Below are 14188 nucleotides of genomic sequence, written 5' to 3'. Positions count from 1 at the left end.
ATATTGGATAAGTTGCCCATCCCTCAAAGTTGTCTTTGTTTTGTACAAGCCGCCATGGGTTTTGTCCAACGCTAATGTAACTATAAAAATTATATGGAATCTAAGATCCTGCGTGAAGGGGAAAAAAAAACGTAACAATGACATGAAATATCGAAAACAACAAAATATTTGACGATAAATAAGCAAAAACAAGTGAGACATGATTGTTAAGATTCGGGCCGATCTTCACAATAATGTAACTTTTGATGTAGCAATAGGCCAATAGCTACATCCATCCATTGTTATATTATTTGAAATTACATCTAAAGTGGCCCTTGCATTGGGAAACAGGTTTTGGCTCAAGAGGGTCACTTCCACCAAGTCACATTCAAAGTGACCCCTTCATTCAAGTTGGCTCCTCTTCTAGCTGCAACATAAGCACCAAAATTGTCTTCACGTCAAGTGTGAGTGAGTTTCAATCATTAAAGCATCCAGCTCACATTTGCCTACCTTTGACAAACTTGAGCCCTTGAAACAATAAATCAACTAATTAGAGGATCTGTTAAAGAAGATACGTGGTATTGAAGTAAAACCTACTAGGTTCGAGGACCTTTGTCCTTTTCCTGATGCCTGGTTGCTAGAGAAATTAAAGATGCCAAATCTTTTAAATGTTGACGAGGAGACCATTAGACTTTTAGTAGAGCTATTTTCCATCTAGTAAGCAGTGTACAAAGGACTTTCACATTATTGATTGCACGGTGTGGGAGAGACCGACTCCAACCAAACTTTCATATGTGATCAGTGATATATGTGCATTTGGTGTTGGAGTATTGAAGTAAGATTGCCAGTTTGTAAAGTTAGACATTGGTTTAAAACTTTAAGAGGTGTATAAATCTTTCCAACATGCCCATCTTTGTGTTTGTGAGAGTGAGCACCAATTTTGCGGCAGTAGGTCCCCCTAGATAGTGTATATTAAGTTTGCTTATTGAGTACGATCTATATGGAAAGCAACTTCAATTTCTCAAGCTTTCCTTATTACCCACTTCGGCAAGACGGCAACCCGTGTCTCTCTTCAATCATTCTCTCTTCTGCTCTCAGCTCCCTCTCTTGCGAGTCTCTTTCCATGCTATCTCTCGTTTGTTTTGTTTTTTTTCCTCCACTTTCTAGGAAACTCAATTTCATGAACCAAACACTGCCCATCATGTTTTTATTTAGCTATTTTCTACCATTGACATTTACCCTTAGTGGCAAATTTCCCAATTCCCAACATTATCTTATAACTATGAAGTTATGTTTTTAACTCAAAAAATTCAGTGTGTAGTATGCATGCATATACCTACTTTCTAGTAAATATATAAATAAATAAATAAAAATCCTATGAAACTCTTACACGATTTTCTCTCATCTTTATTTTTTCGACATTTTATCTCATCATTATTTCTTCTTTTCCCAAATTATTTTTTGTAAAGAGATGGAATTACATTTTACTACATTCCTTGGAATCCTTTGCGAAGCACTAAACAATTAGTACATACAAATGGGGGGGTTTTTTTTTAGAAAGCCTCCAGTGGGGGCATTGGACGAACTTGAAAGACTGGCTGGAATAGCTTGTATCCTTTTCATTAGGGCTGCAAGGTCTTCTTACACCTTTTGGATTGAATATGTATCCCTGTGATCAGAAACTATGGCATTGTTGGTTTTGGACTGTGATGGCCGTCCAAATGCTTCCCAACAAAAATCAGATACATGATTTTTATTAAGCCCTAATGATCACATGGTGGCCAACCGCCCATACCACGGCCGTGTCCACTCCCCTGGCTACGACCTCCTCCACGTCCACGACTAGTTATGCTACCTCTACCTCCACTACCTCGATCAAAGGAGGAGTTATTATTGTTGTTACTTGGAGGAACTAATAAGGTTGCAATGTCAGTGGTCTTTGAAGGAGGAGTAATACGAGAAATACGATACTAATTAAGCTTTAGACAAAGTTGGGAGTTTTGATTTGACTTGCACTTGAGCCTTCACATTAGCAAACTCAGGATGTAGACCAGATAAGAATTTAGAGACGCGAAATTTCGCTCTTTGTTTCTTCAATTGAGTGATATATATAGTCATCAGATGATAAATATTTAATTCTTCCCACTTACTACTGAAGAGAATTATAATACTTTCGAAATAGACATATTCCCTTGATTCAGATCAAATATATCTTCATATAACTGAAAGATACGAGATGTATTTTGAGATTGAGAATATGATTCTTGTGAATACTCCTAGATTTCCTTAGAAGTCTTAAAAAAATGAACAATATTAGATACATCTTTTTCCATAGTATTCCACAAAAGTTCTTAACCAAGGCATCATTTTGTCCAAGTCACTTTTGATTTCTCATCCGTGGCGGTGTAGATTTGTAAGATGTGTTTCCTTACCTTTGCCAGTAAGGTATACCGTAACTATTTATGCTTATTGAAGGCAATTGGCAACACCCTCCAATTTCACAGAAGTCATACCAACAAAGAAAAGAGACGTGTTTCCAAACTCATCGGTCTTTGGAACAACTTAAACTTCAGCCATTGTAAAGCAAACTTGAATACAAAGAGATAGATAATTGTGTGGGAGTGAGACAATGAGTTTGAAAGAAAACAAGACTCAAGTTTTAAACTTTAAACTTGATTTTTCATAGGTTTTTTTTATGGATCTTTAACCTGATGCTTTGATACCATGTTGTGAGATGTTAGGAGAGTCATAACAACATCAAAGTATCAAGATCAGAGAAGGTGTTAGTGGATTGGATGGAGAAGAAGAAGAATGGAGAAAGGAAAATTAGGGTTATAGTTCATAACATACTCTACCCGAGATATATTTATATATAATTGAGTCTAATACATAAGAAAAGTGAAAATAAGAAACACAATCCGTTATATGACATTCTAACATACTGATAGGAAGGGCACGCACCCTCATTTAACCTATACAAGTAGAGTGCACTCCCCATATGCTTCAACAACTAATTCTTTTGAGAATAATCTATGGAGTGAGGGGATTGCATCCACCAAATATAAGAGCACTTAAATTCTTACGTACTCTAACTATTAATGTGTTATGTGTATGGACTCTGGAAACCTTTTATCATACCATGTAAAGCATTGGCAATCCAAAATAGTTTTCGAGGATATCGATGCCACATTACCAGCCAACATATCGTAGTATGAACGTTGGATTTCAAAACAAACAATTCATATTTTGTTATAGAGTTGTAGAATCTTCTGAAGAAAACAACAACCAAGACACCAAGTAATGGAAGAAGACCGGCCAAACAGAATAGCCATCGCGTTGAAAATAAAGGATTTGTTTACTAAAAGGGTACTCATATAGTCATACAGTCATACCAGTGTACTCATAGTCATATGCTCAGATCATCGTATTATTTAATTTGATTTATCTTTTGGATAGTTTTCGTCATTGGTGGGTCCTTCACACCCCAAGTTTTGTTGGTTTTATGATTTCTCATTTACGAAAATTTCTAACTCTTCAGCGAATTATAGACAAACACTATAGTCCCACAAACTAGCACACAACACTAAAACCTATTGAAACTTTGTTTGGAAAAATGAGTTTGATGCTAAATGCCTAAACACACTCTCTTAGAGTAAAACAAAGAAACCGCTCACTGCCATCACTGGTCCATGGGCTTACCAAGACTGAACTGGGCTTTTATTGGGCTTGATGGTAAAAAAAAAACCTAGTTCAATGGCATCGTAAATAGTTCAGGCATTTACCAAAAACCGGAATTGTCAAAACAAAATATCAATTTTAGAAACCATCCGATATTTTGGTGTTCTAATGCTCACGTACGTGTTTTAAGGTCCAACCTCCCTGATAAAGACAAAATTTACGTAAACTAACTATCTATGCTTAAACACAAATAATCAATTAACTAAATAAGTACTTAGATCAATATTTCTACTCTCAATTCATTATGCAATATATAAAGAGTACGGATTCGTTCCACTCATAAACTATCAAGATATAAATAGAATTCAACTAATCAAACAAAAAGAACAATGATAAGAGTAATATGTGATGTGGAAACAGTAAATAAGATGTCAAAATAGTAGATATAATGATGATAAAAGGGTATAGAGAAGATTCAATCTACCACATAATTCGATTGACCATTAGGTTGATTATCGAATTGCCTATTAATCCCTAGTGAATACCAAGTCCTCTCGGATCAATGCTCCACTAGCATGAGAGTTTAGCTCTACCACAAATCTCTTTGGTGGTGGCTCTAAACTCTAGTCAACTCTTATGATCTTTATCTCTAAACAATCATAAGAATCAAACTTAAAACGCTAATACAAATCCACAACCATACTAATTACCAATCATCCTCACATGGCTTCATAAACCTCCTCTAATGGAGGTTTAACCTTGTATTATAGGAATCATCTTAACTAAAGATTGAATAGAAGACATAATTTAAAGATACTTGAATTGAAAGTAAACTAAAACTTTTATTAATAATTCTAATGGATGCTACAAACTAAAACTAAAAATGAGAGAGAGAGAGAGAGAGAGAACTCTAATTTATTCTAAACTAAAGAGGGAGTAGACAATCTTTTTTTTAGCCTTAACCTTCTTTATATAGGAGAGGGTTATATTACAATTTCATGCATGTATTTTTAGGCTAGGTTATGGACCCATAAATCAAGTCCATAACCTAATTGGGTAAATCCAAGAATTTTAATTCTAGTTGTGTTACTGTAGCATGTGTTTTCACTAACTTATACTTCTCTGATCGAGTCAAAGCTTGGACCATTGGAAAGAGCTTTCTAAGCCGGTCATTTTGATATAAAATGGGCCTAATTCCGAGACATGAGTCCAAAAATATGGCATTTTGAAGTTCTATTGACTTTTTTTCAGCTCTCTAATCCGGTTTGACTCTCACTTAACAGTGTTGACTTAGACTTTTTAAGGGTTTTTTCTCCATTAAAGTTGGGCTTTCTTCATGGAACTTCTCTAGCAATCACTTTAGCTCCTTTTGCACCTAATTAGTAACGAATTGACATTTATTCAACTCCGAAGCTTGAAATACTTAAAAGCACGTAATTAGTGATAAACCTATATTATTAATAACATAATTGGCTAAATAGAAATACTATTAAAGAGTTTAAACTACAGTTTTGGGCTCTTATCACTCCCCTATATATAAAATAAATACTCCTCCATTTTCATGTTCGTAGTGGAAGTCTAAAGTTGTGTTCACTTTCCTTTATTATTCCTCTCTCACTCCAAATACATTTATTCTCTCCCCCAGCGATTTCTTCTTCAAAGGTATTGTAACACCCGTATTTAAAATACGTATTTTTTCTATTTATTAATTAATTAAATTATTTATTTAAAAATCGGCTGGATTGGATTTGGGATCGCTGGCCCGATTTTGGGCCCGAAGTGCATGGTTGAGCTTGGGTTTGGACCAAAGTATATAATCACATTGTTCTAGAGAATAGGGTTTTAGAGAATAAAAAAATAATAAAAATGGAGGCAGAGCTAGAAACTCGTTTGCTGGAGGGTGGAGCGCGACGATTCGGACTAGGAGGATTTGTGGAGCTTGGGATAAAGGTGAGTAGCTATTTTTGCTATTTCACCGAATTTATAGTTTTCGTGCATCGGTGTATAGGTTTCTGTTTTTTTATATATGCTGCTCATTATCTTGTTTCATTCGGCGTCGTGTTCGTCGGTTTGTTAAAACTATAGTGAAATATCGGAAATTGTATTTGAACTGTCCGAACTGTTGGAACTCTGAAGAAGTCGCCAATGGCGGCGCGAGACAGAGAAGTTGTCTCGGTATGTTGTTTGAACTTTTATTTTGTTTTGTACGTGGGGTGTTGGTTGGACGTCGTCGATTGATTGATATTTGGGCTTGTTGGAAGCTTGAAACGCCGACAAAGCGGTAATGAAGGCGCCCTACTCGAGTTGGTCTTGCTTTAAATTGTTGTTGTTTGTTTTGGTGGGTTATAGTGTTATTCGGATGGGCTATGAGGATTGATGGATGGTTTGGAGAGTTGGGTGGGGGTTTTTGGAGCTTGGAGAAATTTGGAACCGTTGTTAATGGCGACGCCCATCCTCCAGTAAACTATTCGAACTGTTTTGGTTGGTTTTGTTAGGTGATTGATAATGGGTTGAAGTGGGGTAGTGTAGTAGAGTGAGGGGGCTGCTGTTAAAGCTTGAAGCAAGCCATTAATGGAGGTCGATGGATCTCCAGATCTAGTTTTGGTGAAGTTGGATTTAAGGAATTGAGGTTTATGCCTTAATTAAAGTTATAGGGTTTTTGTTTATGAGTAAAACCGATGTGATGAAGTTGGAGGAGGAGGAGGAGGCTGTGGGTGGGTCTGGGTTTGGTGGCATTTGTTGGAGAAGATGGCCGGGGCTTGGGCTTTGGGCTCGGTTTCTCTTGAGTTTAGGTTTGTTAGTTGGGCCGAAATGTGTTAGTTGGGTTGGGCCAAAGTTCTATTATTTGGTCTTGGGCCTTAGTTGGTTTTTGGGCCCAGTTTGTTTTAAGTTGTTTGGGCCAACCTTTTATTTGTTTTGTTTGGGCTCTTTTAGTTTAAGTTGTTTTGGACCGGACCACATTAGTTATTTTTGGACCGAACCACTTAACCGCTTTTGGGGCCAGTTTAATATTGTTGAGGGGCAGTCCATAGGACTTAATAGAGATCCAAATGGGTCTTTCAATATGTAGACTTTTGGGTTCTAAGGTTTGGGGTTTGGGCTCGGCTAGTTGGGTCCGAACCATTACCTTGGTCATGAGCCCATGAGCCATGCACCTTTGACCTTAGCCATGAACCATGACTATGACCCTGAACCTGTCGAACATGGAAACGACAGTTTGACTTTGACCATTGACGTTGACTTTGAACGTTGACCATTGACCGTTGACTGAGGAATGTTGACTTTTTTCAGTTTTTCTCATATTTAAGAATATGGACAAATATAGTAATAAAATATTATCGAAATTATATAACGTTATTTGTCATTATCTAATTAAGATTTGACGTGAGTAGTGTGTAAAGCATATATATATTGGGCTTTGATTGTGGACTGTGGATTGTTTAATTGTGCTACATTTTATGTTGTAAATTCTATGCACAAATCAAATGCTAAAATGCTGTGGAAGCTTGTATATATTTGGTTGTCATTATCTAATTAAGATTTGACGTTGATATTGTGACATTATATAATATGTTGGGATATATATATTGAATGCAATAGTTTTGGAGACATAAATGTATAAACACTCCATTATTATATATGTGAGATGCTACTATGAGGTAGTATAGTATTGGTGAATGTTTGCCCACGGAATTGTGGCTTAGTGTAATAATATATATTACGTGAAAGAATGAAAAAGGTTATGAGATATTTTGAGATATTTATAAATATTGTGGCTTAGTGCAATAAGGTATTTGACCTGCACGGGATATAGTGGAATTATTATGAGTCATAAATAGATGACACTTGAATAAATTACGTAACGAAAATCCTAGAACCTAGCTACCACAACTCATGTGATTTCAGTGAATCTGAATGGCCTTCGGGCGTAAGTAATGTGATTTGCCCTTCTGGCATTTCAGTGAATCTGAATGGCCTTTCTGGCTTAGCCGAATAGTGGCTTGATTATTCCGTTTGCAAAATAGAACGAGACGCACGATATTTTATGCCGAATAGTGGCAGTACTTGCATAATGGCTTCCGTGTGAGGGTTACCTGATGTGCGGCATCCCGCTCAGGGTAGTTACGCACGGAGTGGTTCATTATGTAAGGGGAGACATGTGGATGTACATGTTCGGCGTTGGGAAGCGATTATGGGTAGGGGGAAACTAGGTAAGACATAGATACGACGTGAATTTTAGGGACACACAAAGAAAGCCTTAATTAATATAATTATGGTAATATGTTGGTTAATGATATATCTTTAGATAGATGATTGTATATGCTTGGCTAGTTATAGTTTAGTTAGAACCTAAGGCGCCTCGTGGAGGAACTAAATGCATTTTTATTATGCGTATGGTTTGTTGTGTGGTTAATGGGAAGTTAAGGCGCCTCAGTGGAGGAACTACCTGCCTTAATTATTGTACTTAAGGATGTTGTATTAGTCGTTGAAAGTTAAGGCGCCTCGGTGGATGAACTAACTGCCTTATGGATTGTGTATGTATATATATATATATATATATATATATATATATATATATCGGTTTGTCTAGGGTGCCACTCTTATAGTGACACCCTTATCTCACACTTCTTCTGGTCTCTCAGATCTGTTCATCAGATCACCAGATCTAGTTCGAAATAAAAATTGTGAAATTTCAAAATTTCGAACTAATTCAAAAACTGAAAAACGAAAAACACAAAATTCTCACTAAAACCCAATTCCATCGCGCTCGAGAGAGTTCTCTTGACGCCATTAACGACCACGAGCTCTCTTGACAAAGACTTCAACCAACGACCAAACCCCACCGAAATCGGTCGGTTTTAATCCAAAAAACCCAACGCTTATGGTATAGCCAAAACTCGATTTCCCACTCTTCACAAATCGGCGATTTGACTCCATTATCGCCTTTCAAAGCTTAGATGCGTAAGCGTATCCATGCATTATGGGCATCGTATATATATATTCATATCTGGTGGACTTGCTTTATGGACTACTTATAGATGGAGAAAACTTCAGAACATCGAAAAACAGAGTCGGACTTCTTCAACAACGTCTTCGTTAACTTGTTGAAGTGAAGAGCTTTCTTCTTCTTCTTCTTGACCACAATTGATAAACCCAAGGAATAGTTATTAGGTAATGTGTTTGAAGAAAATGTTAACCCCTCATTATATTTAGTTTTGTTTTTGGAATGTGGTTATGATTGTTTTTGGTGTTTTTTAGGTTGCCCGGCGAGGAAATGTGGAATTGGATCAGAATGGATAAATGGGTAGGAGTTATTTTTGGCTTTTGAATTGATATTTTGGGAGTATTGATAAATTGATTAGGGTTTAGGGTTTTTGGTGAATGAAGGGTATTTTGGTTATTGTGATGAGTTTTACTGTAATGTGTTACGGTTTAAGATGTAGGTAGTGTGATACATTTGGTAGTTCACAAATGAATTCACATGTTTTATGGAATTCAGAAAATGCGCAAATGATAGTGTTTATCAGAAACAATCCTGTCCCCTCCCAAATGCGACAATACCACCATGGTGTCCTCATTGAGCATCCTCTGTGGCCTTTTAGAGTTTTGACACGTTGATGGAGCTGCAAACTGGCGCTTGTTCTTCCGACCAAATATGTCAATATCCCCACCCAAATGTGATGAAGACTCCTCTACAGCATTGGTTGGGCCACCATGGGAAGATGTCATTATCAGAGATTGTTGAACACCCAATGTTCTACCAGTTTCTATTCTGAGTACTTCATTCTGTTCATCTACATTGTAAGCTGGATCGCTAAATCCTTCACCAATAATTACATCTTTAAATATTACAGACAAGTCATGGAAGTGTGGCAGAGGTCTAGTGATGTATTGCTTTGCATCAGGGTGCACCTGCACATGTCATGCACAAAACAACCTGAGTCTACATTCATACAAGTCATAAAAGATTGAAGGATCAAAAGCTCACCTTAATATAATCATGACAGATATGGTCATCAGCGGTCACCATTTGCCGTGCATCATCCCAGACAAACCCTTTCTGATCAAGAAGAATTTTTAAAGCAGTAAATTGCCTCTTCAGAGTTTTGTAACGATTTTTCAAAACAACCAAGTCATACTTGTAGCCAAATTTTTCATTAAACAACTCCGTCATGTTTATCCACGCATGCTTGCGGAATGTACCATCAAACTGATTTCCCTGGTGCACTTGCTCCAGCATAAGTTCAATGAAATAACTGTCCATCGGTGGTTGCCAGTAAGTCCTCGAACGACTACCACTGCAGGCATCCAATGCATCTGTTCCAGTCTGAAGTGTGTCCAATGCATTTTCTGAGGTGTTATCTTGCTTCCCATTTGCTGAAGCTGTATCTAAGGTGACCATCTCATGAAGCATATCAACCATGCCGTGATTAGGGCTCAAGAAAGAGGTTGATTGCATTGTTAGTTGTTGTTCGTCTACAATTCTATCCAAACTAGATACCAAACGTTGCTCATCATCCACTAGATCTTCAGGGGCAACAGATATAGATGAAGATTGTAGACCACCCACCATTCCACCAATCTTTGTTCCTTGGACATCACTGTTATAGATTCTTCTGTGAGTTGAATCATTGTATCCTCCAATAGACGCATCCTGAAAAATCTTACACATATCGCTAAAATGTGGTATGCTTTTAGTTCTGTATGACCGCGCCTCGGGGTGTGCCTGCATCTAACACTTGTCAGTGGAGTACAAATGACAATACCCGTCAAAAATTTGTTAACACTTAATTTAACAAACAAGACACCTTTGTATAGTTGCTCCAAACACGGTCATCAGCAGTCACCATGTGTTGCGTTTCATCCCAAGTAAACCCATTCTGCTCAAGAAGACTCTTTACAGCTCTATATATCCTTCTCAATGTCTTGTGTCGATTTTTTAAATGATCCCTGCTATATTGCAAATGGAATTTCTCATTGAATAACATGGTCATATGCCTCCATGCCCGTTTGCTGAATAAATGACCATCAGCCCTGTACCCTCTGCCAACCTGCTCTAGCATAAGATCAATGAAGTAACGGTCCATTGCAGTTGTCCAAATTGTCCTCAAAACACCACTACTACCTGGTGCCTCAACACCCGTATCAACCATTTCTCTGCATGTTAGGAGGAGTTGTCAGTAAAATGACGATTAGGCCATCCAGAAAACATGCATGAACCACATGAACATGCCAATTTATAACAACGAGGGGAGTCAAACTCAAAAGTTTGTTTCGCACATTCTAGAACAATGCTTTAAAATTTGTCTTAACAAACTGAAAAACTGGCTTCAAATGAAGTACAACTAAACATGATACCATCCTCAAACAGAGAAACTTTTTTTTCTTTTTAGAATAAATTTCAAGGGTATTGGAAATTGGAATGGAGAAGAACGCACCTTGATGGATCCAGAACGAAGGTGTTCCGATTTTTTTGTGGGATATGGTTTCCGTGAATAAGTTATGACGGGGCAGTCTTATTATTTACCCACCAAATTTTAGGGTTAAAGTTTCGTAACCGATATTTCGCCCGAAAGTGCTTCAAACCTGAAACTTATGAAAATTCGGATTATACAAATTACGGTAGAAACGAACTGTCTACACTTGTTCAATTTGTAAACTACAATGGAAGATGAAATGTTTTTTTTTTACCATATAAGAGATCATATTCACAAAAGATTTTGAAGTGCACTAACGACCATGAATTTGCTGGCGTGTCAAATTTATGCATCTCCCACTGTTCCCATTAAATTCTTCTTTAAGCATTTGCAAGAGAAATGCTAGCAGAGTGGCAGCTGCCCTGCGAAAGACGTACACTTTTAGCATTCGAGGTTAGAGCCAGATACTGTTGAAATTTGAAGAAAAATGTGTTTATTTCCTCACTTGTGAGATAATTAAATGTAAAATTGCAAGATTAATATTAATCAAAACACGATTTGGGTGCCAACCCGGCAACCTAATCCTTTTTGTATGGAGAGCTATAAGAATTTGATAGGGAATTAGTGATTCATTAATGTATTTGTCATTTGTCATTTGTGATCCAGCAACCACTTTGATGCACAAAGTGAAGCACGGTATAATGCTTTTATTTGTAGTAAACAAAACACCAAAAACCAAGAATTGAACTAGTCAAGTGGTAAGCCATGACCTATAATTGGGCCTATCAAATACAAGCTTGTTTGTAAGTTCCATCCGCCCATGCAACTAAAAATAGGGTGATGAAGAATGTTAAATTTCGATGAGAACTTGAACTCTGATTCACAAATCTTGCCAACCAAAAAAGCCAATTAGCCACCCTGCACAGCTTATCTACACTATATGATAGCCGGGTCTTTCGGAATACCCTTCCTAATTCCTAATATAAAGTAGGCAATTTAAAATTTTCTTATTTACTTAATTTAGAAACACATCCCTTACTAAATTTAGAATAAACCCTACTTTTATTAATATCATTTGAACAATGTCTATTTTTTATTAATAATCTAGAAACACCTCTCTAATGTCACTTAAATTAAATAATTATCCCCATTTTTCACATTAAAATTAAAACAAATTCTATTTTATTATTGATAATTTAAAAGAACCTCCCAAATATCACTTAAATAACATAAATATTTCCCATTTTGTTTAAAATAAATAAATAGATGAGTCTCTCCTATATAATACAATTAGATTTTGGACTCGGGACATAGGGATCTATTAAATATTTTGTATCTTGAAAAGGCTTTACAAAATATCTCACACAAATTTTCGAATCGAATATATTTTTATTGAAAATAAACCAAAATCGTTAATGATCGTGATTATGGTGCATAAGTATTTGGAAACTAAGGGATCAAATTAAAATAGTCTTTTCACTTTGTGGTTTAGGATATTAATCTGTAATTTTCAAATATAATTAATTATCTTAAACTCCTATTTTAAAGGTCTCTACTTTAGTATTGGAAACTAAGGAATCAAATTAAATAGTCTTTTCACTTTGTGGTTTAGGATATTAATCCGTAATTTTCAAATATAATTAATTATCTTAAACTCCTCTTTTAAAGGTCTCTACTTTAGTATATAGATAGTAGATTACTATTTACAATTAGAATCCAAAGAAACAATGCTAACTATCGATCTCAAGAGACAGGTTTCAAGACTTAAAAAAACCGATGTGTAGCACGGTTTGCATATTTGTATATAAATATGTGCAAATCATTATTTTTTCTACTCCGATCAATTAGTTCTAGGGCTTGTAGCAGCACTAAGAGGTTGGGTCGGCCAAGCAGTGATGCTTTGAGCACCTATTTGAATTGCTATTGTTGTCAAAGGCTAAAGAAAATATTATTATGATTTGTAGCAGTGATGTGATTCAAATAGGCACTTGAATTGAAACTTCTTCAAAAAATAAAGCTATCAGACCAGATCATCCGGACAATAGGTATGAATAATGAAACTTCTCTTTGTCGTTTGTCTTGCTCAATCATATGCTTGCGGTTTGTTGTATTAGGAAAAATATGGTTTCACTTTTATTTTCTCTCAAGATTATCCAAACTATTGGTTTTTGAGAGAAGATTTACTCCATTTAATTGTAGAATTGTTGTGATTAATCGCTGTATTCAACACTAGCTTATATATGATATTTTTCATGTACACTTTTCAAAGTAATAAGAGATTACCTACTCGAGTGAGGGGGTGAGGTAGGCATACTCTTAATGCGCTTAAAAAACCCACCAAAAAAATTATGATACTCTCATGTATGTATCGAGAAAAAAAAGCTACATTCAGAAGAAAAAAAAAATTAAGCAAGGGAGGAGTTCTAGGGACATATTTTATCTTAACACGTAAACAAACTCAAAATTGTTAGGACATTTATAAGTTTGGATTAGCCTAATTTTTTGTAGATATGATCTCCTAACTATTCTAAACATTGTCACAAATAATCAAAAAAATAAAAAAAATCCAAACTTGTCAAATGTAGTTAACAATTTATAAAATTTGGCTAATTGTAGACAGTTCATTTTCACCATTTTGGATACTATATTTGGCAAATTTAAATTTTTTTGATTATTTGTAACAATGTTTAAAATAGTTAGGAGATCATATCTAAAAAAAGAGTTTGTTTATAAGTTAAAATAAAATATGTCCCTATAACCCCTCCCTTGAAGTAAAACTATTGAGCAAAGTAGATGCATATAACAAAAGTTACCAACACTATCACTTTTCAATAAATAAAAAAAAGTGATCCTTATCTACAAAAAATCACAAACACTATCATTTGCGCATTTTCTGAATTCCATAAAACATGTGAATTCATTTGTGAACTACCAAATGTATCACACTACCTACATCTTAAACCGTAACACATTACAATAAAACTCATCACAATAACCAAAATACCCTTCATTCACCAAAAACCCTAAACCCTAATCAATTTATCAATACTCCCAAAATATCAATTCAAAAGCCAAAAAATAACTCCTACCCATTTATCCATTCTGATCCAATT

The 14188-nt window shown here is 35.8% G+C and overlaps 1 protein-coding gene and 1 long non-coding RNA gene across 2 annotated transcripts; one reads left to right on the top strand and one right to left on the bottom strand.

Moving 5' to 3' along the window:
* Window positions 1–8798: 8798 nt before the first annotated feature.
* LOC147498708 (uncharacterized) lies at window positions 8799–9152 on the top strand. Its single transcript, XR_015195579.1, has 2 exons — window positions 8799–8829; window positions 8917–9152. It is a non-coding gene; the product is annotated as an uncharacterized LOC147498708 (long non-coding RNA).
* LOC147498707 (L10-interacting MYB domain-containing protein-like) lies at window positions 8999–12205 on the bottom strand. Its single transcript, XM_086560627.1, has 5 exons — window positions 11350–12205; window positions 11097–11244; window positions 10467–10815; window positions 9647–10384; window positions 8999–9570 (listed from the first exon to the last, which is right to left on the bottom strand). The coding sequence occupies exons 3-5, from the start codon at window positions 10809–10811 to the stop codon at window positions 9154–9156; spliced, it is 1500 nt and encodes a 499-aa protein (XP_086416753.1). The 5' UTR covers window positions 10812–10815; window positions 11097–11244; window positions 11350–12205; the 3' UTR covers window positions 8999–9153.
* Between the last annotated feature and the right edge of the window lie 1983 nt (window positions 12206–14188).

This window comes from Coptis chinensis, chromosome 5, assembly GCF_015680905.1.
Source record: "Coptis chinensis isolate HL-2020 chromosome 5, ASM1568090v1, whole genome shotgun sequence".
In the NCBI taxonomy this organism is placed as follows: Eukaryota; Viridiplantae; Streptophyta; class Magnoliopsida; order Ranunculales; family Ranunculaceae; genus Coptis; species Coptis chinensis.
The sequence above is the reverse complement of the archived record's forward strand: the minus strand, read 5'-3'. Positions and strand labels throughout refer to the sequence as shown.